Consider the following 26495-nt stretch of genomic DNA (forward strand, 5'->3'; position numbering starts at 1 on the left):
CATCACAACAGTGTGAGAGTTTCTTAGTCTCACTGCTCCTACAGTAAAGGATCCCCATCTGTGATGATGATGATGATGATGATGGAGAAACTCTCTTTCCTCTGGACATAGTTGTTGCCTTCTTGTCAATATTGCAGGCATAGTTGTAAAAGTATCATTATGACCTAGTGATTAGATCCCCACTATTCTGATTGTTTTGATACTGAATATCCATCAGTTTGATAATTTTCTTGGCACTGCAGTCAACCCATTCTCTTAATATGTTTGGTTGCTCTTTTTTTACATCACTTCTAGTTCAGCTATGTTCTTCTTAGACACTGGTACCCAAAATTGTTCACAGTGTAAGTGTGGCGTCTTGATGATACAACCCCTTTAATATAAAAATATTAAAATTTGAGAAACCACATTGGTTGGTACCTTTTAATGGCTCTCTGCAAAGATGATAAAAACTGCAAGCTTTCGAGACTACTCTTTTCTCTTCATCGGGTATAGATGAAAGTTTGCTATTTGTTGCCATTTTTCAGTTAGCCTTTAAAGTGTATCAACCACTGAAGACTCTTAAATTGTAATATGTTTCTATCTACTGACTAACACAGTACAAAGATATATATATATATATATCCCCTTTAATAGGTTTTAACATAAGGAAGATTCACTGTATATGGATGAAATTGAATCATAAAACATCAAGGATATCTTTGACCTTTCTAGAAGACACTTACTTGTTGTCGCTGGTGAAGTGGTTGTAGTTGTCAATTGTGATATAGAAGGAGCTGTAAAGAAAAGTCAATGTGTGAATTCCCAAACCATGGACAAAATAATTGGATGACACCTGCCAAAAGAGACCAACCTGCTCTGAATCTGATTTCATATTTATTGCACTTAACAAGCTGTCTTTATAAGGAATATTATAGTGTGACCAGAAGTGAATGATGTAAACTTATGAATGTCCTTACCTGTAGATTGACGAGCAGCAGCTGTAGACATCGATGTTTCTGTTGTTGTTCCTATTTATAAAATGTAAATGGTGCAAGAAATTTAGAAAACAGATTGGCCTGCAACTTCAATGTAGCAGAGAACTCAAGATGAGAGAAGCAGTCTTGACACTACATCAATCATCTTAAACATAATGGCTCAGAGTCATCAAGACGGGCATTTTTATACCGGCCTTGATGAGGAGGTGGGGTGGAGTGTACATGCCTCTTCATGAATCACTCGGGGTGTGAAGCGGAATGGGTGCCTCCCAGGCACCTTATCATAAATATTACTCCAGGCAGGGATTTGAGTAAAATTTGTGGTGTAAGGAATGCCACCCATAAAGTTGACCAGACACCAAAAGAATCAATGTTTTAAGTCAATATGATTGATATTTCTTTTCTCATGATGTTGTATATCAGGTTTTCATAGCCCTATACATACTAGATGATCAACTGGTCCTGCCAACATCAGCTAATTTGTCCGGCTTTAATCAATTGTGTATAAGGGCCTTGAAGGGGTTGTCCAGGACTTTATAATTGATAGCCTATTCTTAGTATAGGTTATCTAATCGGCGGGAGAGGGGGTACAACACCCAGCACCCTTGCTGATCAGATAAGTTATGGAGATGCACAGCACAGCTCCATCAATGGAATAGTGGCTGCAGCTGGGTAATGCTCATCCGCCCTTTATTAATTTAAGTATGAGGGGATGTGCAGTACCAGGCCGAGGCCACTATGCAGTCGACACAGCTGGAATGAGCAGCTCTGAAGTTGAGCAGCTCCGGTTGCCACCAACATTGGGAACAGCTAATTGGTGGAGGTGCTGTTGTTGCACCCCCACGATCAGACATTGATGACCTATGCTAAGGGTAGGCTATCAATGTTAAAGTCCCGGACAACCACTTTAAATTATACTTTTTTGTAAAAAGCACATCTTAAAAAATGTTATATTACAGAACAATAGCTGACATACAGCATTTGATATAATTATAAATGAAACAACTTGCACAATATAGATTTTAAAAAAAGTAAATTTACAAAAATGTTTTAAAGCTGATAATTAGAAACCTACGAGTAGTCTGGTGTGGAGTTATTGTCGTTGGTGATGTTGTAGTATCTGCAAAAAAAAATCAGATTTCATGAGCTATAACCATCGTATAATATATTGTTACTATCAAAAATAGCCTAAATTACTTAATTAACAGTTTTAGAATATCCAACTCCCCCATGGTATCATGGAATTCAGTTCTTTTCAACTTCTATGAACATTTTATACGTTTCTAAGAGTTATTAGTAGATGTACATACGCGTATATTTATTTATACTGTGTATACACCTCAATATAGATATTGCAACTCCCAACACCAAGATGGAAAAGTATTGGAAGCATGGAAATCGCAGAATGGAGACGTTATTGATCTGCAAATGATGAAAAATCAAAACAACATTTCCAAAATAAAAACATTTATTCAGACTTCCAACCTTGACTGCCATCACTGAGGTTATTAATGGTTGTCCGAGGAAGGTTCTGCCGCTGAATGCACTTGGGCAAATCATCAAGATCCTCTCCTGGCAGCTCCTGTGTAATCACCAACCAATGATGTCCCTCATGTGCTCAATGGAGACTAGTCTGGAGATGCCTCAGCCTTGGGAGCAGGTTTAGGCCACACATGCGGCTCATTATAAAACATGGTTGTTTGAAAAAAAAGACTGATGGCTTCCTTTTAAAAGTAGTCAAACCATATATCAGGCTACATTAGTATTCAGACTATTATGAAGGTACATTTAATACATTTCTTTTAAAGAGTAAGAAACTTACATGTGGCCTCACGTGAAGTTGTGGTTGGAGAAGTTGTAGTTGTTGTAGCTGCATAGAAAAAAAAATATTTTGAAGAGTGATTAAGATGTCATTTAAAGAAAGTGTAGTTATGGCTACTGCGACTTTTCCCATGTTGTGATCCACTTCCCTGGTCTTCTGCACTAATTGAACAGTCACTTTCACAATGTAGCTCACTTTTGGGAATCTCTAGAGTGCATGCTATCTGACAATCTCTAATAGGGCCAGCTTGCCCTAGCTGCCCAAGGATGTTTAAAATGCACTTCCCCAATCCCCTATTGCCTAGTGAAATAGGTTCCTGTTTGAGATAAGATTTTCTTCTAGATCCAAACTCAACTTGTATCCTGATTTTGCTTCCTATCTTTTGCCTGCCATTATCTTCTGCCTGTCTGACTATAGTCTCAGTTTTTGTTTTAGCATTGCAAATTGGAATCCATCATCTCCCCGCTGTTATTACTGGAGACGTCTATATGGTTTTAACTTAGGGATTCCCAGTAGTGAAGTCCAGATCCCCTGTATTGGGGTTAAGAGATAAAAAAGAAGGAATCTTATAGATTCAATCATTTAGCCTTAACTTAAGTACATTGCAACCCAAGGGATCCACAACCTCTCAAGAAGGGCAACTTCAAAAGTGATTTTTGTGGAAAAAAAACACTTTTCTTTTCATTCTTTTGTTATTGTTTTTATGCCATGTGTACAGCCCTGAAAGTTAAATTCATCACTATCATGAATATCTTATTTCTTACATCGCTCAGTAACTATATAAGTACTGTCTTAAAGTCATATTGATGTTTATGGTCCATTATTTTAAAATTTAAGGAAAGGTCCTCTAGATCATCTCTTGTCCTTACCCCTTCAATTGTATAGACAGTGGGTTACTGGTCCATCAGAGTATCTGAGAATTTACTGGTGGGCCTACCAAAGGTCATTCAGAACACAAGTCAAATATGACAGACATGTGCTTTACATACAGTGGGTATGGAAAGTATTCAGACCCCTTAAAATTTTTCACTCTTTGTTTCATTGCAGCGATTTGGTAAATTCAAAAAAGTTCATTTTTTCTCATTAATGTACACTCTGAACCCCACCTTGACCGAAAAAAACAGTAGAATTTTTTGCAAATGTATTAAAAAAGAAAAACTGAAATATCACATGGTCATAAGTATTTAGACTCTTTGCTCAGACACTCATATTTAAGTCACATGCTGTCCATTTCCTTGTGATCCTCCTTGAGATGGTTCTATTCCTTCATTGGAGTCCAGCTGTGTTTAATCAAACTGTTAGGACTTGATTTGTAAAAGCTCACACATGTCTATATAGGACCTCACAGTTCACAGTGCATGTCAGACCAAATTAGAATCATGAGGTCAAAGGAACTGGCAAAGGAGCTCAGAGACAGAAATGTGGCAAGGCATAGATCTTGCCAAGGTTACAAAAGGATTTCTGCAGTACTCAAGGTTCCTAAGAGCACAGTGGCCTCCATAATCCTTAAATGGAAGATGTTTAGGACCACCAGAAGTCTTCCTAGACATGGCCATACAGCCAAAATGAGCAATTGTGAGAGAAGAGCCTTGGTGAGAGATATAAAAAAGAACCCCAAGATCAGTGTGGCTGAGCTCCACAGATGCAGTAGGGAGATGGGAGAAAGTTCCACAAAGTCAGCTATCACTGCAGCACTCCACCAGTCGGGCCTTTATGGCAGAGTGGCCCGACGGAAGCCTCTCCTCAGTGCAAGACATATGAAAGCCCGCATAGAGTTTGATAAAAAACACATGAAGGACTCCCAGACTATGAGAAATAAGATTATCTGGTCTGATGAGATGAATAGAGAATTTTTTGATGATAATTCTAAGCGGTATGTATGGAGAAAACCAGGCACTGCTCATCACCTGCCCAATACAATCCCAACAGTGAAACATGGTGGTGGCAGCATCAAGCTATGGGGGCGTTTTTCAACTGCAGGGACAGGATGACTGGTGTCAATTTCAGGAAACACGAATACGGCCAAGTACAGAGATATCCTGGATGAAAACCTCTTCCAGAGTGCTCTGGACCTCAGTCTTGGCCGAAGGTTCACCTTCCAACAAAACAATAACCCTAAGCACACAGCTAAAATAACAAAGAAGTGGCTTCAGAACAACTCTGTGACCATTCTTGACTGGCCCAGCCAGAGCCCTGACCTAAACCCAATATAGCATCTCTAGAGAGACCTGAAAATGGCTGTCCACCAACGTTCACCATCAAACCTGACGGATCTGGAGAGGATCTGCAAGGAAGAATGGCAGAGGATCCCCAAATCCAGGTGTGAAAAACTTGTTGCATCATTCCCAAGAAGACTCATGGCTGTACTAGCTCAAAAGGGTGCTTCTACTCAATACTGAGCAAAGGGTCTGAATACTTATGACCATGTGATATTTCAGTTTTCCTTTTTTAATAAAATTTGCAATTTCTACATTTCTTTTTTTTTTTTCAGTCAAGATGGGGTGCAGAGTGTACAGTTATGAGAAAAAAATGAACTTTATTAATTATAACCAAATGGCTGCAATAAAAGAAAGAGTGAAAAATTTAATTGGGTCTGAATACTTTCCCTACCTACTGTAATTCTATAAAGTTGATTTACAAACTAAAAGTTTTTCAATGGTATTTGACATATCGTATATGGTGGGCTTATAAAAATCATTTCTTCTAGTGAGTCAGAGATATGTTAACCAAAGATTTAACTTTTTTTATTGAGGTATTCAGAATTCTGAAACAAAAAATTGGAATTGTAAGGGTATGTGCACACATTGCGGATTCTGTGGATTTGGCTCTGCGGATCCGCAGCAGAACCGCAGACATTGTACAGGACAATGCAAATCAATGGGATTTAAAAACCGCAGTGCGCATCCGCAGCATGTCAATTCTTTCTGCGGATTACGCAGTGGTTTGACACCTGTTCCATTGTCCAGGTGTCAAACCACAGGTAAACCGCAGGTCACTTTACCTGCAGTTTTACCTGCAAATCCTCGCTGAAAAATCCGCAGATGATTCCGCACTGTGTGCACTCACCCTAAGACTTGAAAAAGTTAAGGCTTTTTATCTAAAAATTGTGTTTCTATTGTGTTTCTGAAATGATCCATAGGCTTTTCTATAGTTTTAAGTTGAAATTTTCATTTAAGTTCTTTGATTTTTAGACTTTGGGGAAAGTTATATGTACCCTCAAAAATTGAGCTGTCTCTAGTTTATATGCAGAGAAGATTATATAAAGAATAAATTCATGAGTAATGTTGTTTTAAGTGTGTTAAGTGAAACAGATTTTACTTACAAGGGCAGGTGCACCACAGATGATGATAATTATCGCAATGTCCAATAATCACGAATAATAAAGGGCAATCTTTAGGTAGACACTGGCATTCAGTTTTTTTTGTAAAATGTAGAAATTATTACTTATGGTAGCAGTATTGTTTTCATTTTTCTTGAAAATATCATTATCCTATATTTCTGTTTCATAGCTATTACCTCTACAATTAGTTCTACCTCCGTTAATTTTTATAGTGCTTATGCATATTTTAAGAAAATTAGATGAAATAGCTTCCAACAAAGATGAGCAGATCGGGCAAAATTTGTATGTTTTTTCCTGGGAAATTCAATTTACGGAGAAGTTATTTTTCCACAAATTTAATGTCATTTATCCCCTTCACATCTTTTGACATACATTTACATCATAGGTCATGTTCACTTCTTCCCCTCCACATGATGAATGATTTAATTAACCATCATGGGCCTTTAACGACCGCAGGTGGAGCAGTGCTCAGCCTGTGGTTGTTAAGTTAAATCCCACTGTCAATCACTGGCAGGGATATAACACACGCCCAATGGAAGAGCGTTGTTTATCCCGCCCATTGACACTCCCGTCGTGTGATTGCGCTGATGGATTGTCATGACATCCAGGGGCTTGCTGATGACCCCCAGGCCTGTCATTACAATCTTTCTATGAACGCCAGCTCATGGACAGAATTCATAGGAGATATTGATTTCACAGCTTCAAGTCTCCTAAGAGAATTGTTCAATGGAGTAAAAAGTGAGAAAAAAAGTTTAAAAAAATATGAAAAAATAAAAAAACGCAAAAGTTCAAATCACCCCACCTTTTTCCCCTTTAAAAATAAAATCAAATAAAAAAGTATACGTATTTAATATCGCTGCTTTCATAAAAGTCTGATTCATAAAAAATAAAATAAATGTATCCAATCGGTAAACAGTATAACCTGAAAAAAATCAAAATGTCAGAATTACGGTTTTTGGCTGTGGCAACAATGCAATAAAATGCAATACGGGGTGTGACTACACAGCATTTCTTCTTAATTATGACAGACGTAAATTCAGTAGGCCTATAATCATAAGATGTCTGAAGTATTGACTCATCTTGTAGGTTGAATTGATATTTGCAAAATGGACTAATTGTTATTTACTTCCTATATCAGCTCCAACAGTTTATTATACTGCTATCTTTGCAAAATAGGGATGCAAGGTCACTGAACAATGATGTTTGCTGTTATGTTGATTACCCATTGTACCAGGTCATGCAATTTGTTGACTTACAAACATTGAAGGATAAACTAAAAATAAACAGACAATGCTAGTTAAGGCCTCTTTCACACTTCAGTTTTTTACAATCAGTCACAATCCGCCAGGTTTTGAAAAAAACGGATCCTCAATTTTCTTTTGAGGATCCGTTTTTTTCCCCATTGACTTGCATTAATGGCGGATTGTGACGGACTGCTGTCCGTTGCATCCGTTTTTTTTGAGGATCCGCCAAAAGTTGCTGTCCGTCATCATCCTCAAAGATTTCAAAACGGAGCTTGCAACGTTTTTTTCTCTGGCGGATCCTCCAGACACTCATTTAACCCGAATTTCTTTCTGGGTGCCGGATAAAACAAGAAAAAAAATTCTCTCTCTCTCTCTCTCTCTCTCTCCTTCCCGGCCAGCAGTTCCTTTATTTCCTCATTTTCAGGATCCGTCTGAAAACAGATCCTGTACCATCCGTTCACATCAGTTGAGAACGGATCCGCTTCTCTGACTTTTTGGCGGATTTGAACTGATGCAAAAACCTGAAGTGTGAAAGAGGCCTAACCTCATTCACATCTTTCTCTTGACCTCTGGATGCTGTTGTGAAGGTCAGTTGTGAACTAAAGAAGGAAACTTTGTATCAGGATCCTGACAGCGCCGGCATACAGCTTCCGCTGAGCAGGGACTCACCCGCACTGTAAGGACCCCTTGGGACAAGAACAGCCAGAGAGTACAGATGCACAGAATCTGAACGCTGAAGTTTAGCAAGCCGGCACAGGACCTACGGTCATGTGACTGCAAAGGGGTGGGGCTTAGCTTCCTGCTTCCAGAGAAGGTAGAAAATTCAGAGTCTGGCAAAACGGAGGTCATACACAGTATGGGCAAACGAGGTACAGGAGGGGTAACAGACGGGAGATCAGACAAAGCCAAAGGTCATACACAAGAGGGCGGTGCGGTACCAAAGGGACGAGCAGAGGCAGTCGAGTCACAAGCAGAGAGTCATACATGAGAGAGCGGTGTGGTACAAGAGGGGCAGGCAGAACTCGTAACAGGGACAGAACCGGATCACAACCAAACAACAAGTTATCAGGCACAAGGCACATGTATACAAGAGGTCAACTAACTCAGCCGAGGGCAGGAGTATAACTGACACCGGACCTAGGTCCAGTGAACATTAAATAGCTGCCCTCTGCCAGAGAGAAGCAGAACAATTAACCCCCAGTCTGACCAGGATGGGCCAAAGCGAAACCCTGTCCTGGATCATGACAGTACCCTCCTCTCAATGTTGGGCCACCGGACCCCCAGGTCTCTCAGGGTACTTGGCGTGAAAGGCTCGGACCAACCGATCCGCATGAACTGATCGAGCAGGAACCCATGAGCGTTCTTCAGGACCATAGCCTTTCCAATGTATCAGATATTGAAGGGCACGACGGACCAACCTGGAGTAGACAATTCGTTCCACCTCATACTCCGACTGCCCGTCTACCAAAACCGGTGGCGGGGAAGCTGATGATCCCTCCCCACCGGACCTCATAGGTATCAAAAGGGCCTTATGGAAAACATTTGGGATCCGCAGAGATGGAGGGAGACGCAACCGAAAAGCCACCGGGTTAACTGCTTCGGTAATTTCATAGGGACCTATAAACTTGGGTCCAAGCTTAGCAGAAGGGACCTTGAGCCTTATATTTTTGGTGGACAACCATACCTTATCCCCAATCTGAAACACCGGTCCTGCGGATCGTTTTTTGTCCGCAAAATATTTAAATTTGTCCTGGGCCTTCGTAATGTTACTCTGGACCTCCCGCCATACCTCCCCAACCGCTGGATCGTCTCATCCGCCCCAGGACACCCAGAATTCAAACGGGAAAATTCTCCAAAATGAGGATGAAACCCATAATTGCGGAAAAAGGGAGATGTACCTGTAGACTGGTTAATGCGGTTGTTAAATGCAAACTTGGCCAACGGTAACACAGAACACCAATCATCCTGTCGGGCTGAGGTCAAGCAATGCAGAATTTGCTCCAGAGACTGATTGGTCCGCTCGGTCTGCCCATTAGTCTCTGGATGGTAAGTGGATGAAAAGGAGAGACCAATACCTAACCTCTTACAAAAAGCTCTCCAAAATTTGGAAAAAAATTGTACTCCCCTATCAGACACCACATTCAAGGGTACCCCATGCAACCGCACCACATGTTCAACAAACAATCTGAACAATGTTTCCGCATTAGGTAGAGCTGCCAAAGGTACAAAATGTGCCTGCTTACTAAACCTGTCCACCACAACCCAGACGACGGTATTACCCTTGGAGGGGGGAAGGTTGGTGATGAAATCCATGGACAGATGAGTCCATGGTCTCTCAGGAATTGGCAGTGGTACCAATTCCCTGGCCGGCCGGTTATGGGGGGTTTTTGCACGGGCACAAACATCACATGCAGACACATATTCCCCAACATCAGAGGCTAAAGAAGACCACCAGAATATTCTAGCAATGGCCTTCCGGGTGGCCGAGATCCCTGGATGTCCACCCAGAACATAGTCATGGAACTCCCGGAGGACCTTGAGACGAAACTGAGCTGGCACAAAAAGTTTATCCACCAGCTTAGCCTAAGGTGCAAGAGACTGGGCTTCCCGAAACTCACGTTCCAACCTATTAGAAATACCTGCCACCACCACCCCAGGCTGAAGAATGGAGGATGGAGGTGCAATGGACTGCCTAAGAAGTTATCTTTTTGTTTATTCTTATATTACTCTGTTATATGCTGTTTTTTAAGAATTTGTGGTCCTTATGGGGCCTTGGTTTGAATACGGATAAGGAAAAATGTAAAGTGCTGTTGGGTTATATCCTGTCCAATGCGGGTAGTGAAAAGGAACTGAATCGCCTGCTGAATGGGGTGGAAGGGTTTGACAGTACCCTTGCCTATTGCACCCTTGGTTCAGCCCAAGGAACTGTTGGAGGGCGTTTTTTGGGGGGAGGGGGGGACTAGGTTCAAAATGTCCTTTGGCATACTTGTACATTTCAATATTGGCTATGGTGCGGCTGGGGGGGAGATGGTAGGCAATATGCTATGGTACGATAATGGCTGATTTTAAGATACTTAGTTGGAATATCAGGGGGTTAAAGTCGCCGGTAAAACGACAGGCCATATTCTCCTTCATAACGGACCAGAAGCCGGCGGTTGTTTGTTTGCAGGAGACACATCTCACACAGGAGACGCTGGGAATCCTGGATAAGGGATGGGTACAGGCGGGCTTCCACTCTACTCATTCCCAATACTCTAGGGGGGTTAGTATATTGATTCACTCCAGGACTCAATTTAAGTGTCACCGGGTGGTGGTGGACACAGAGGGGCAATTTGTCCTTTTATCTTGTATAATCTTTTCTACCCCACTGGTGTTGATATCTATATATATACCTCCGCCATATAGCAGTAGAGTTATCTATAAAGTTCTTACCATTCTGAGAGATTTTCCGGGGGTTCCGCATATGGTGGTGGGTGATTTTAATAATATTCTGGATTCACACTGGGACAGGGGTAGCCATGAGCCTCTGAGGCTGGGAGGTAATCTTACGCCATTTGGGGTGCTCGTGCGGGAGATAGCTTTGACCGACTTGTGGAGATGCCGTAACCCTGGTGTCCGTCAATTCTCGTGCTTCTCCTCTACTCACTCCTCCCTGTGTCGCATCGATCTGGCCCTGGGTGATGATCTTATGCTGGGAAAAACTTTAGAGGTTAAATATCTGGCGCGAACGGTATCTGATCATTCGCCTGTTTCAGTCATGCTTGGGGGGGCGGGAACAGGAGGAGTGATAGACCTCTCTGGCGCCTCAACCCGTTTTGGCTGCAGCTAATCGATAAGAATAATGGCTTTATCCCTGAGTTGCAGGAATATCTTAGTTTTAATAGAGGCTCGGCTTCCAGTGGGATCGTCTGGGAGGCCTTGAAGGCGTACTTAAGGGGAATGTACATACGGGAGATTTCTAAAATAAAGACCGCCTCCAGGGCAAAATCACGGCTTGTATTCAGGGAACTGGAGGATGCGGAAAGGGTCCTTGCGACACAGAGCACACCTGCCACTCGGAAGCGGCTGGGGGAGGCGCAGTCAAAGGTGACCAAACAGACATTAGAGGCGGCGGCGCAAAAACGGCTGTTTCAATCTACTCAATATTTTGAGAGTGTGGAAAGTGTGGGGCATTTGCTTTCTGTCGTGACATCGGCACAGAGAGGGTCTGCGACTATAGCGAGTCTTCGGGATGTGAATGGGCGATTACTCACTGACGCACCGGGGATTTTAAAAATTCTGGAGACTTTCTATGCTGACTTATATTCCTCACATGCTAGGGCCCCGACAGAGGACGTTGTTGACTTTTTGGAGGCTGCCAATCTCCCACGGCTGACTCCTGAGGATAGACACTCTTTAGATAGACCTCTAAGTTTGGACGAGTTGGAGAAGGCTCTGGGAACCATGTCCAATGGTAAGGCACCTGGGGTGGATGGGTTGCCAGCTGAGGTGTACAAACGGTATAGGACGGTGTTGCTCCCTGCTCTATTGACAGTGTTTAATGATAGCTTGGAACGGGGTGTTCTTCCACCGTCTATGCGAGAAGCTGTCATCGCCGTGCTGTTGAAAAAGGATAGGGACCCAACTCTGCCCGCGTCGTATAGGCCCATCTCCCTGTTGACGTTAGACATTAAACTTTTAGCGAAGGTCCTGGCCATTCGACTTTCCAAAGTAATACCTGTGTTAATACACCCCGATCAGACGGGATTTATGCCCAACAAATCGACGGCTATGAATATTAGGAGATTATACCTGAATATGCAGGTGGGGGCTGATAATGCTGGGAGGAGGGTGGTTCTGTCCCTAGACGCTGCTAAGGCATTTGATAGTGTGGAGTGGGACTATTTATGGGCGACGCTTCACTGTATGGGCTTTGGCCCGGGCTTTATTGGCTGGGTCAGGCTCTTGTATTCGGAGCCAAGTGCTCGGCTGAGGGCTAATGGTCAGTTGTCTGATCCTTTTTCACTTCATAGAGGAACAAGGCAGGGATGCCCTTTATCCCCGCTGCTGTTTGCTCTCGCGGTGGAGCCATTGGCCTCGAGGGTAAGATCGGATGCTGGCATAGAGGGATTCCGGTATGGGAAGCATGAGGAGAAGATAGCACTATATGCGGATGACCTGTTGTTATTTTTAGCGGACGCGGACAGATCCTTACAAAACACGATGACACTTCTTGGGGCGTTTGGGGAGATCTCGGGTCTGGTTATTAACTGGGAGAAGTCTGCGCTCCTCCCACTGGACTCAAGCTCCTGCAGTGTGGTAGGTGTGCCGGTTGCAACGTCCCTCCAATATTTGGGCATAAGAATATCCAATAAGCTGACAGACTATGAGAGCCTAAATCTTGTTCCGCTGTTGGACAGGATCAAACAGAAGGTTAAGGCCTGGGCAAAGCTACACCTTTCTGTTGTGGGAAGAGTGAATCTGTTGAAGATGGTAGTTATGCCGCAACTCTTATATGTCCTCCACAACTCCCCTGTCTGGCTTCCCCAGAGCAGGTTCCATAAAATTAATATGATTTTTAGAGAGCTCATCTGGCTAAAACAAGGCGCGAGAATTAAACTTGAACACTTGCAAAAACCTAAAGAAGAGGGGGGACTTGCGTTGCCCAACCCATGGCTTTATTTTCTGTCTTCCCAATGCCAGCATGTAGCGGGAGGAATGGAGGGCGAGTTGGTGGATTTGGTGGGAGGTCAGAAGATCCTTCAATTCCTAGTGGGGCGGGGATCACTGGTGTCGAGTCTGGAGTCGGATAGATTTCGATCCCTTGCACTCAGGTTCCCTACGGTGCTTCTAATGGTTAGGGTATGGGATAAGCTGAGGCAGCTGAGAGGAATACGCGGTCTTACAAAGTACTCCCCCATATGGGACAATCAGCATTTGCCATGCATGAAATCGCTCAGAGGCTTTACTCACTGGAGGCGGATTGGCATATGGTGGGTGTCGCAGCTGGTGGAGGGAGGGGTTTTTAAAACTTTTGAGCAATTGGGACGGGAATTTCCCCTCCAACGCTCCATGTTTTATCAATATTTGCAGCTGCGTCACGCGTATATGGTGCAGAGCAAAAAAGTTGACCTAACCGTACACCACGACGTCATTGTCCATAGGCTTGGTATGCAGGGGTCCACCAGGGGGCTGATTTTGATGGTGTATGGTGGCTTACTTGGACGGGTCCTGTCACGGCATCCTATTGGTGCACTGACAAAGTGGGAACAACAGCTGGGTACGGAACAGTGGGACTCGATTCTACAGATGATTCCCAGATTATTCCTTAGTGAGCCTGGCCGCCTGTCTCAGCTATATATCCTCTATAGGGCATACAGGTCTCCCGAATGGTTGTTCAATAGAGGGTTACGGTTGGATTCGAGGTGCCCCAAGTGCACGATAGATAATGCGGACATTTTACATATGATGTGGACATGTTCTTGCCTGCAGATATTCTGGATCGTGGTCCTTAGCCTTATACACTTGGTCACGGGACAGGATATTCCCAGGGACCCCACGATTTGTGTTTTGGGTTATGTTGATGAGGTGGGAGGGGATAAATACCTTAAAATTGCTGTGGCCAGAATGCTGTTTGTGGCCCGAAAGTTGATAGCTTATCACTGGATTTCTGCCAAAATCCCCTCAAGAAAAGAATACATCAATAGGTTGAACCTAATATTATATAGGGAAAAGTTTGTGTACCTCAGGAGGGGTGTGCCGCATATTTTTGGGAAAATATGGGAGGGATGGCTGAAGGTTCCCGGCCTGGCTGCCTCAAATCTCCTAGATTAATGAGTGGGCCCTGGAGGTGGTCTCCTGTCAGTTGTTAATCGTCATTTCTCATATGATACGGTTGTGTGATGGAATTGGGTTTATTCGCTATGTACCAGTCCATGTGCCATCAGACAAGGGGAGGGAGGTGTTATGGGGGAAAGGAATGTTTGACAACATGTTGTAAGTTGTACATGCCTGTCATTTCTAAAACTTTTAATAAAAACTATCTGATTAAAAAAAAAAAATGGAGGATGGAGGTTCCGGTGGGACACCGGATCTAGACTGCTTGACAAGGCATCCGCTCTGACATTTTTGGATCCTGGCCGAAAAGTGATCGAGAAGTTGAATCAAGAAAAAAAAAGTGACCATCTAGCCTGTCTTGGAGTCAACCTTTTAGCTGACTCAATGTAAGCTAGGTTTTTGTGGTCCGTAATTACGGTTATAGGATGGACAGCCCCCTCCAAAAAATGCCTCCATTTTTCAAAGGCCAACTTTACGGCCAGAAGTTCTCGATTCCCCACATCATAGTTTCTCTCCGCAGGGGAGAATTTCTTTGAGAAAAAGGCGCAAGGTCTTAAATTGATCAAAGTGTCGGGTCCCTGGGACAATACCACCCTCACCCCCACCTCTGAGGCATCTACCTCAACAATAAATGGTTCAGACGGGTCCGGTTGAATAAGAACCGGGGCAGACATGAAACATTTTTTCAAAAACTGAAATGCCGCTACTGCTGCGGTTGACCAATTCTTGATATCGGCCCCCTTTTGAGTCTTATCTGTGAGGGATTTAACCACCTGTGAGAACCCCTTTATAAATTTACTATAGTAATTGGCGAATCCTAGGAAACGCTGCAGAGCCTTCAAATCACAAGGTTGAACCCACTCAACAATGGCCTGCACCTTATTAGGATCCATGCGATACCCTTCAGCAGACACGATGAACCCCAGAAAAGACAGTTCCTGAACAAAAAATAAACATTTTTCTAGTTTAGCAAAGAGGCAGTTCTCCCGGAGCCTTTGGAGAACTGCCCGAACATGACCAATGTGAGCCTGTATATCAGGAGAGTAGATCAATATGTCATCCAAATATACCACCAAAAAACGTCCAATAAAATCAGAGAATAAGTGATTTATGAAATTTTGGAAGACCGCTGGAGCATTGGTCAGGCCGAAAGGCATGACTAAATTTTCAAACAACCCTTCAGTAGTGAGAAAAGCGGTTTTCCACTCATCTCCGTCCCGGACTCAGATAAGGTTATACGCTCCCCGTAGATCTAATTTCGAAAATCACTTAGCTCCGGACAACTGGTTGTATAAATCAGGAATAAGTGGAAGGGGATACGTATTCCTCACAGTTATCTTATTTAACTCACGAAAATCGAGGCATGGGCATAAACCACCGTCTTTTTTCTTTACAAAAAAGAACCCCGCCACCACGGGAGAAACAGAAGGATGAATGTGTCCCTTACGGAGACTCTCGGAAATATATTCCTTCATCGCAGCCCATTCTGGACCCGAAAGGTTATACAAGCGGGCTTTGGGCAATTTAGCATCTGGATCTGGGTCAATGGCACAATCAAATGGGCGTCCCCCTTTAAATGTGGCGGTAAAACCTCAGCCCCCTTTTCGGAGAAAACGTCCGTATAGTCTTTCAGGCACTCCGAAATACCTTCCAGACCCACGGACAACACAGACACAGTAACACGACATTTTTCAGAACAATAGGGACCCCATTTAACAATGTCCCGAGATTCCCAATTAATCACAGGATTATGCAATTGTAACCAGGGGAACCCCAACACCAGTCCCGCAGGCAGGTTGTCCATCACAAAACATGAAATATGTTCCTGGTGCAAGAAACTCACTTTAAGGAGAAACTCTTCAGTGCGAAACATAATGTCATTCTTAACCAGTGGTGTTTTGTCAATGGCAACAATGTGAATAGGAGTCTCCAACCTAACTGTCCCTAACTTACACCTGGACACTAGCTCAGAGTCAATAAAGTTCAATGAAGATCCGCAATCCACGAAGGCAGAAGTGGATGTGGAGACACTCCCACAACAAAGTTCCACTTGCAACAACATTTTAGAGAAGGCAGAAAAGGGTACCTGAGAGCCTGGGTGACCTCCACGACAATCACCCAGGCTCAGTCGCTTGTTGGTTAGTGGACGGGAGGGGCAATCCTTTTTCCAATGTCCAGAATCGCCACAGTGAAAACAGCATTTTCCTATGCGCCGTTGTCTCCCTTCATTCTCTTTGAGGTCGATGGTTTCCATCTCCGTGATTTCCAACGTAGGACTGGCTCCCCTTCCTTGGGAGAATAACGGTGTCTCAATTTGCATCACTCCCCTCTCCCGTAGCCTGCGATCCATTCAGACGGCCTGTGTCATAGCCTCCTCCAGGGAATCAGGCGGAGGGGGGAGAGCCAAGGCATCTTTTAGATGTTCAGACAGGCCTCGACGGAACAAACCCCGGAGGGTGGCATCATTCCAGCAGACCTCAGCAGCCCAGCGTCTGAACTCTGAGCAAAACCACTCGGCTGAGTGCTTCCCCTGGCACACACTCATCACCATGTCCTCAGCCATACACATCCAATCAGGCTCATCATAAATATGCCCCAGGGCCTCAAAAAATGCATCCACAGTCATACGCTCAGGGGCCGCGGTCGGAAGGGAGAAAGCCCAAGCTTGAGGGGCTCCCCTTAACACAGACAAAATGACCCCCTCTCTCTGACTTTCATCCCCAGAAGAGTGTGGTCTTAATGAAAAAAAAAGCTTACAGCCCTCCTTGAAAACTTTGAATTCTTTTTTATCTCCAGAAAAGATATCCGGTAATTTAACCGGAGACTCAGGGGAAACTAAAGTAACATCCCGAGCCCCTAATAAAAAAGCCCCCTGCACAGTGTCAGCGATCAGCTGCTGAGACTGAGCCAGGACTCATTGTTATCCAAGGAGTTTCTGAGACATCTGAGTCAGGTGATTTACCTGCTCAGAAAAAGCGTGCATACAATCCATCACACACACAGGGGAAGGGGAGCAGAGAAAAAAAAAATAGTATTGGTCAGTTATAATATCAGGATCCTGACAGCGCCGGCGTACAGCCTCCGCTGAGCAGGGACTCACCCGCACTGTAGGGACCCCTGGGGACAAGAACAGCCAGAGAGTACAGATGCACAGAACCTGAATGCTGAAGTTTAGCAAGCCGGCACAGGACCTACGGTCTTGTTACTGCAAGGGGGCGGGGCTTAGCATCCTGTTTCCAGAGAAGGTAGAAAACTCAGAGTCGGGCAAAACAGAGGTCATACACAGTATGGGCAAACGAGGTACAGGAGGGGTAACAGACGGGAGGTCAGACAAAGCCAAAGGTCATACACAAGAGGGCGGTGGGGTACCAAAGGGACGAGCAGAGAGCAGTCGAGTCACAAGCAGAAAGTCATACACAAGAGAGCGGTACAAGAGGGGCAGGCAGAACTCGTAACAGGGACAGAACCGGATCACAACCAAACAAGCAACAAGTTATCAGGCACAAGGCACACGTATACAAGAGGTCAACTAACTCAGCCAAGGGCAGGAGTATAACTGACACCGGACCTAGGTCCAGTGAACATTAAATAGCCGCCCTCTGCCAGAGAGAGGCAGAACAATTAACCCCCAGTCTGACCAGGACGGGCCAAAGCGAAACCCCGTCCTGGATCATGACACTTTGCCTCTGTTCCAAGATGCTCTACAGGATGTCTGCTTAGGCAACAACGGCCTCAGCTGGAAGAATACAGAATCGCTTTATTGACCATAACTCATCCCTCAGAGATGTCTTGAAGAATCCAGGTTGGGACAATCAGGTCACCTAGCCACATACCTTACTGCTCTATAATATGGATGATGATGGTATTGATGATGACTTTGAACTTCCCCACATCCCCACCAAGAAGATGAAGATCACAGCTGCCCACACTGGGCAAAAAAGCCAGGAATATCTTGAAATTCATTTTCTCTTGGGCAAATTTTACCTCTTTCTAAAGTGGTACAGAATGATGCATACACAGCCATGTCTACTCAGCAAGAGACTTCGCCACCTTTATTGCACACAAAGGCTCTAACCAACGTGTCACGGACAATTGTCACAAAGGAGGACAGTTCTTCAGTAGGGCCGACTCCAAAAGAGTCTGTCTTTAGCCCTTTAGAAGGCACAAAAATGACCGTTAATAATTTGCATCCAAGAGTCACAGAGGACGATATCATATACAGTAGCTTCTCTGTTTATGTGGTGCCTTGAAGTGCGCCCGCTTGTTGCATTCCGGAGTTGCACAGGTTTTGTTTGTAAGAAAGGAAGATGCAGTTGGTGCCTACAAAAAATACAAACAACAAATACCTAGATGGACAACTAATGAAATGCAATCTTCATTTGAATGGTAGTGTTCTAACAGTAGACCAGCCCATCCTTCTAAGATTAAGTGATATACTGTATATATATATAGCCTCATACACTGCCTACCTATCACTGATATCTATATACCTCGCTGGAATTAGTCCTTAGAATGACTGTTGGTTTAGCTGGATTTGTGGATTCATCAATGGCATACCCAGAGTAAGTGATACCCCACCTATTCTGTCCCTATCGCTGCAGCAAGTCTCCCTACACTGGTGATTTCGTAGCTGACTGGGATGAGCAGGCCGGTGCAAGGTCTGATATGGACCTAATGACGCTGCACGGCCAGCCAGTCACTGTAATACCACAACCAAAATGGCTGCGGCATTACAGTGCGTGGCAGACAATCCCTGCATGTTGATTGGCACTCTCAAGAGCACCAAACATGCAGGGCGAGGACGCAAGCTCCCGACGAATAATTCCAGAAATGCTTGTCTCTTTCCGAGTACCGTGAGTACAGTGATGCTTGGGCGAGTACCGAGCATTACCGAGTATGCTCGCTCATCACTAGTATTACTTGTCAGCGTCACAATATCATAGAGATTTGAAATCATTTAGTAAATGTGGAATAACCCCTTTAAAAAAAAAAAAAGCAGTAATGAAACTATTTTTTTACATTTTTGTACACAGCGCCTTACCAACTGGGCTAGTAAACAGCTGCTGGGGTTGCACATATGGTACAATATGTTCACCTCTGATGAAGGGTCTCGAATGAGGGATAACTATATATTAGCACAGAAGTAGCCTGTTATTTACATTAACTATTACTATTTAGTTACTGTATTTACTTACTACAGGGCTTACGCGCATTTTGTTTTTATCTTGGGCTTTGTCTGTTGAGTTACCACAGTGTGAATATGCTACTACACATTGCACATATTACGAACTGATGCGCCGTCTCATTTCTTTGGTTTTGTTGCAGTGTCTTGAAAAAAGAGGGCTGTAGCTCCCCCTTTCTGAGCTAAGAATTTCATCTATATAGCTTCCAAAGGGCAGGTGTCTGAACAATCGGCCATGTATCCTGCTCTGCGTTTATCTACAGTGAGGGCGGTTGACACAAGGTGAGGTTTTAATACTAGAGGATTGTCCTGATTGGTTACACCTTGTCGTTGTGTAATGGCTAGTGTTGAGCATTCCGATACCGCAAGTATCGGGTATCGGCCGATACTTGCTGTATCGGAATTCCGATACCGACTTCCGATATTTTTTCAATATCGGAATTCGGCATCGGAATTGGAAGTTCAAAGTTGATTGACAGCGTGACGTCATCATGATGCGCGGTGTGTGCGCATCATGATGCGCCGTCATTTCGGGCCTTCCGGGGGTCTCTGCCGGCCTGCCGGGGGGCTGTGCCGGCCTGCCGGGGGGCTGTGTGGACTGCCCGGGGTCTGTACCGGCCTGCCGGGGGGCTGTGCCGGCCTGCCGGTGGTCTGTGCACCCTGTGGGGGTCTGTACCGGCCTGCCGGGGGGCTGTGCCGGCCTGCCGGTGGTCTGTGCACCCTGTGGGGGTCTGTACCGGCCTGCCGGGGGGCTGTGCACCCTGTGGGGGTCTGTACCGGCCTGCCGGGGGGCTGTGCCGGCCTGCCGGGGGGCTGTGCTGATGTCCGGGGGTCTGTGCAAGCATCGTCCGATGGGACTACAAGTCCCATCTGGCGATGCCTGCTACCATGACAGTGATTGACACATTAGCCAATGATGGGACAGTAGTAGTCCCATCATCCGGCTAATGTGTTAAATGTTAAAAAAAAAAAAAAAAAAAAATACTACATACATACTACATGCATGCTACATACATACTACATGCTACATACATACTACATATATACTACATACATACTACATACATGCTACATACATGCTACATACATACTGCATGCTACATACATACTACATACATACTACATGCATGCTACATGCATGCTACATACATACTACATGCATGCTACATGCATGCTACATACATACTACATGCATGCTACATACATGCTACATACATACTACATGCATGCTACATGCATGCTACATACATACTACATGCTACATACATACCACATACATACTACATACATACTACATACTACATATATACTACATGCATGCTACATACATACTACATGCTACATACATACCACATACATACTACATACATGCTACATACATACTACATACATGCTACATACATACTACATACATACTACATACATACTACATGCATGCTACATACATACTACATACATACTACATGCATGCTACATACATACTACATGCATGCTACATACATACTACATGCTACATACATACTACATGCTACATACATACTACATGCTACATACATACCACATACATACTACATACATACTACATACATACTACATGCTACATACATACTACATATATACTACATGCATGCTACATACATACTACATGCTACATACATACTACATACATACTACATACATGCTACATACATACTACATATATACTACATGCATGCTACATACATACTACATATATACTACATGCATGCTACATACATACTGCATGCTACATGCATGCTACATACATACCACATATATACTACATACATACAATACATTCATACAATACATACATAGACATACAGTACATATAACATAGAGTAACATACTTACCAATACTTGTCACATTGTTCCCCGAAGCCATTGTCTTTTCCGGAATAAATATTAACATAACAAACCACAAAAATACTCACCCACAATCCGAAGCAGTCCACGAGTGTGTCCCACGACGATCTTGGGTAGAGAACTGCAGCATCAGATGATGCTGCTGTTCTCTACGGGCTGCAGGAATCCAATGATGGAAGGTAGGTATCCTTCCGCACTGTATTCCTCCGCCACTTAAAAAAAAAAGTCCCTAGTCTCACTTTATGCCATTGCTGCGTGGGAAATTCCCACACAGCAATGGCATAAAGTGAGACTAGGGACTTTTTTTTTTTTAAGTGGCGGAGGAATACATTGCGGAAGGATACCTACCTTCCGTCATTGGATTCCTGCAGCCCATAGAGAACGGCAGCATCAGCTGATGCTGCAGTTCTCTACCCAAGATCGTCGTGGGACACACTCGTGGACTGCTTCGGATCGTGGGTGAGTATTTTTGTGGTTTGTTATGTTAATATTTATTCCGGAAAAGACAATGGCTTCGGGGAACAATGTGACAAGTATTGGTAAGTATGTTACTCTATGTTATATGTACTGTATGTCTATGTATGTATTGTATGAATGTATTGTATGTATGTAGTATATATGTGGTATGTATGTAGCATGTAGTATGTATGTAGTATGTATGTAGCATGTATGTAGCATGCAGTATGTATGTAGCATGCATGTAGTATATATGTAGTATGTATGTAGCATGCATGTAGTATATATGTAGTATGTATGTAGCATGTAGCATGTATGTAGTATGTATGTGGTATGTATGTAGCATGTAGTATGTATGTAGCATGCATGTAGTATATATGTAGTATGTATGTAGCATGTAGTATGTATGTAGCATGCATGTAGTATATATGTAGTATGTATGTAGCATGTAGTATGTATGTAGCATGCATGTAGTATATATGTAGTATGTAGCATGTAGTATGTATGTAGCATGCATGTAGTATATATGTAGTATGTAGCATGTAGTATGTATGTAGCATGCATGTAGTATGTATGTAGCATGCATGTAGTATGTATGTGGTATGTATGTAGCATGTAGTATGTATGTAGCATGCATGTAGTATATATGTAGTATGTATGTAGTATATATGTAGTATGTATGTTGCATGTAGTATTTATGTAGTATGAATGTAGCATGTATGTAGTATGTAGTATGAATGTAGCATGTATGTAGTATGCATGTTGTATGTATGTAGCATGTAATTTTTTTTTTTTTTTTTAAATTCAACACATTAGCCGGATGATGGGACTATTACTGTCCCATCATTGGCTAATGTGTCAATCACTGTCATGGTAGCAGGCATCGCCCGATGGGACTTGTAGTCCCATCGGACGATGCCTGCACAGCCCCCCGGAGCCTGCACAGACCACCGGCAGGCCGGCACAGCCCCCCGGCAGGCCGGCACAGCCCCCCGAAGCCTGCACAGCCCCCCGGCAGGCCGGCACAGCCCCCCGGCAGGCCGGCACAGCCCCCCGGCAGGCCGGCACAGCCCACCGGAGCCTGCACAGACCACCGGCAGGCCGGCACAGCCCCCCGGCAGGCCGGCACAGACCACCGGAGCCTGCACAGACCCCCCGGCAGGCCGGCACAGCCCCCCGAAAGGCCCGTACAGACCCCAGAGAGGCTGTACAAGGGCAGGAAAGGGTTTTTCTTATTCCGATACCGGAAGTCCCATAGACTTGAATGGGACTTCCGGTATCGGAATCGGCGATACCGATACTTTTTTTAAAGATCGGCCGATACCATCCGATACGATACTTTGAAGTATCGGACGGTATCGCTCAACTCTAGTAATGGCTTTCACGCTTTTTTTTTATCAAAGTAGTGTTGCGTAAGTACGATATGTTATTTACATGTACTATTACTATTTACTTACGACAGAATATATGATAATTTTGCTTTTATCTTGGGTTTTGTCTGTTGAGTAGCCACAGTGTGAACACACACATATCTCAACTTATGCTCTGGCTCATTTCTTTGGTTTTGTTGTAGTTTCTTGTACAAATAGAGGTGAGAATTCCCCTTTTTGAGCCAAGCATGTCATCTATATAGCTTTCCAAGGACAGGTGCTTGGCCTGTCTACTGCTCTACTCTTATTTATGTTGAGGTTGCCTAACACAAGTTAAGGTTTTAATACTAGACGATAGGATGGTCCCAATTGCTTATAACTTGACGCAGTAGGATAGCTTTTATGCTTTTTTAATCAAAATAGTGTTATCTAAGTACTCTATGTTGTTTACATATTCTATTGCTTTTTTATAGAGATGAGTGAAAGTGCTTGATGATACTCGGATATCACTTGAGTATCTGGGTGCTCGGATGTGTTCGTTACTAGGCGAGCATATGCTCTCTGGCAGTTGTTTTTGGTATGAAAGAGTGCTTGTCCAGGTGTGTGTGTGCACAGTATGACAAATCAGAGGTTTGTAATTTTGATACTGGTGCTGACGCTAAGCCATCATACAAACAGCCCTTTTCTAATCTTGTGCTATGCTGTTTCTATCTACATTTAGTAAAGGAAGAGAGAAATAGAGTCACAGGATCAGGGAAAGTGGATAGATTCAGTTTCTAGGCAGGGATTAGGGATTTGCGGTCCATTGCTAAATATATAGCTGTGGCAGTTGACCACATTCTTTTTTGTGTGTGTGAAAAAATGACAATATTGTGATCCAAAGAGTATTAAGTGCTTTGTGGTACATTTTGGTGTTATATAACAATCCAAAAAGCGTTGAAACATTTTTCTGGATTCATTTACTCATCCATAGATTATTGCGCGCCTGGGGTACATTTCTGTGTCATATAACACTTCAAAAAAGAGTTGAAAAATTTTTCTGTATGCACTTATCCATATATTATTCCATGCTCTGGGATACATTTCTGTTGCATTTAACACGCCAAAAAGTATGTTGAATTATGGAAAAGTATATTATATATAATAATAATAAAAGTGAAGAAACTCAAATCTTAATATTTTTCTGTGCTCAATTAGTCATCCATAGAATATTAGGTGCTTTCTATTACATTTTGGTAGTGAATAACGCTCCAAATAAGAGTTGAAAAATATTTCTGGATTCAATTAGTCATCTAAAGACTATTAGGTGCTTTCTGTTACATGTCGATGGTATGTATGACACCAAAAAAGTGTTGAAAAATTTGTCGGGATTCAATTAGTCACCAATACAGTATTAGGTGCTTTCTGTTAAATTTCAGTAGCATATAAGATTCCAAGAAAAGCTGAAAAATTTGTCTATATTCAATTAGTCATCCATAGAGGATAACATGCTCTGGGATGGCATATACCACTCCATACTTCTGTGACATTTCGGTTTCAGTTCTAGTCCTCTTCCTCTCTGAAGAGACAATTTGCATAACTAGCATATTTCGGTGGTGTATACAGTAAGTCTCCAAAAAAGCATTTAAAAATTTGTATGGATTCAATTAGTCATGTTTCAGTGACTTAAGGTTAGTATCTAAAACTAAAAAAAATGCCCACAGAAAACCTTTTTCTGGATTCAGTTAGTCATCCATACAGTTTAATATGCTTTGTGTAAAATTACGGTGGTTTAAAATTTTTAAAAACCTCTTGGTCTAGAACAGTTCACAAAATATTTTTTTTCAAAAATTGACTATTGTCGCGTGTAAAATTTTGTTGGTTTGAAATATAGACTAAAAATGGCTTGCAACAGGTGTACAAATTTGGTTGTTCAAAAATTGACTATTATCATATATACTCTAGAACTTAGTTTGTGAGAAATTTCATTGGTTTGAAATAAAAAAACAAAAATTGCCTTGCTACAGGTGTGGAAATTTGGTCTCTCAGAACTCGGTCCACAGACGTCACTAATTTTACAGTTGTGATGTCTCCGCATTGTACCAGCACGTGTCCGGGAACATCATCATTGCACTTACCAAAGCGGTTACTAGGATTGTCCACTTAACGACAGACATGTGGACAGGTGCTTATTGCAAGTGACATTACATTTCCCTGATGGCACACTGTGTGAACATTGTGGAAGCTGGGGTCAAGTCCGACCTTGGCATGGCACATGTGCTACCGACACCAAGGATTGCCGGTCCTACTTCTATCAAGGTTTATTCCAACTCCTACACCAGTTCCTGCACCCTCACTCCTATTCATCCCCCATCTCAGATGTGCATCCTCAGAGCACGTCATCTGCATCAGCTGGAAACTTGAAGCTCTGCAGCACTGCCTCACTGAAGCTGCAACAGGCTCTGCTGAAGCTAATTTGTATAGGAGAAAAACCGCACAATACTGCAGAGTTATTGAAAGGAGTAACAGAAAAGACTGATCTAGAATCATAGAATTATAGAAAAGTAGAGTTGATAGGGACCTTCAAGGTCATTTGGACCAACCTCCTGTTCAATTCAGGATTCACTAAATCATTTCAGACAGATGTCTATCCAGCCTTTGACTGAAGACTGTTGTGACTCTCACTGCTGAACCTATAACCAGGCATGGTCATGTGTGATAATGGATGTAACCTGGCGGTGGCTGTGAAGCTTGGCAAGCTTCCACATGTAGCATGCTGTACACACGTGCTCAACTTGGTAGTTCAGTGGTTTCTAAAAACCTACCCAGTTTTGCCACCGCATCAGTGCCCATTTTGTTGTGGAATACTAGCTCCAACACGCCCATTGATATTCTGGTCTGCCTCCACAAATAACAACTGAAGAGTGGACATGGATGTCTGACATTTGTACAGTTCTCCAAGACTTTGAGGACTATATAAAGTTGGTGAGCGGCAATGACACCATCATCAGCGCAACAATCCCGTTTCTGTGCCTAATTAAACAGTTGCTGCAGACAATTAAACTTGAAGCTATGCAAGTGGACCAGGTGGAAATGGGGGAAGACATAAGACAGGGAGATACTACCCAGGCCAGCCTCATCTCTATTTCTCAGCACAGATTTTCTAACGATGAGGAGATGGAGGCTGAGGAAGAGAAAGGGGAACAGGAGCTGGTGATAGCACAACAGAGGCTAGTACCTACACAAACTTGTCCCATTTCTCCTACATGGATGGGTTGAGGAGGGAAATGAGGAGGAAGGGATGGAGAAGGAGGAGATGAAGAGTAGTCATCAGGAAAGACAGGAAAGTGTTGGCTGCATGGACCTTGGCACATATGACAGACTTTATGTACTGCTGTCTTACCTGTGACCCTTGCGTTACATTCATC

The 26495-nt window shown here is 43.3% G+C and overlaps 1 protein-coding gene across 6 annotated transcripts in view; it reads right to left on the bottom strand.

Annotated features, from left to right (window-relative positions):
• LOC141051811 (uncharacterized) overlaps positions 1 to 26495 on the bottom strand; it is a 646796-nt gene that overhangs the window by 496600 nt on the left and 123701 nt on the right. For all 6 annotated transcript variants that reach the window (XM_073548842.1, XM_073548843.1, XM_073548841.1 and 3 more), the window contains exons 13-16: positions 2797 to 2844; positions 2050 to 2094; positions 957 to 1007; positions 723 to 773 (exon numbers count right to left, since the gene is read on the bottom strand). In XM_073548842.1, coding sequence (XP_073404943.1) covers positions 723 to 773; positions 957 to 1007; positions 2050 to 2094; positions 2797 to 2844 — 195 coding nt within the window. The remainder of the gene's footprint in view (positions 1 to 722; positions 774 to 956; positions 1008 to 2049; positions 2095 to 2796; positions 2845 to 26495) is intronic.

The sequence above is a fragment of the Dendrobates tinctorius genome, unplaced genomic scaffold (assembly GCF_039654945.1).
Source record: "Dendrobates tinctorius isolate UK_male_01 unplaced genomic scaffold, ASM3965494v1 ptg000158l, whole genome shotgun sequence".
NCBI classification, from domain to species: Eukaryota; Metazoa; Chordata; class Amphibia; order Anura; family Dendrobatidae; genus Dendrobates; species Dendrobates tinctorius.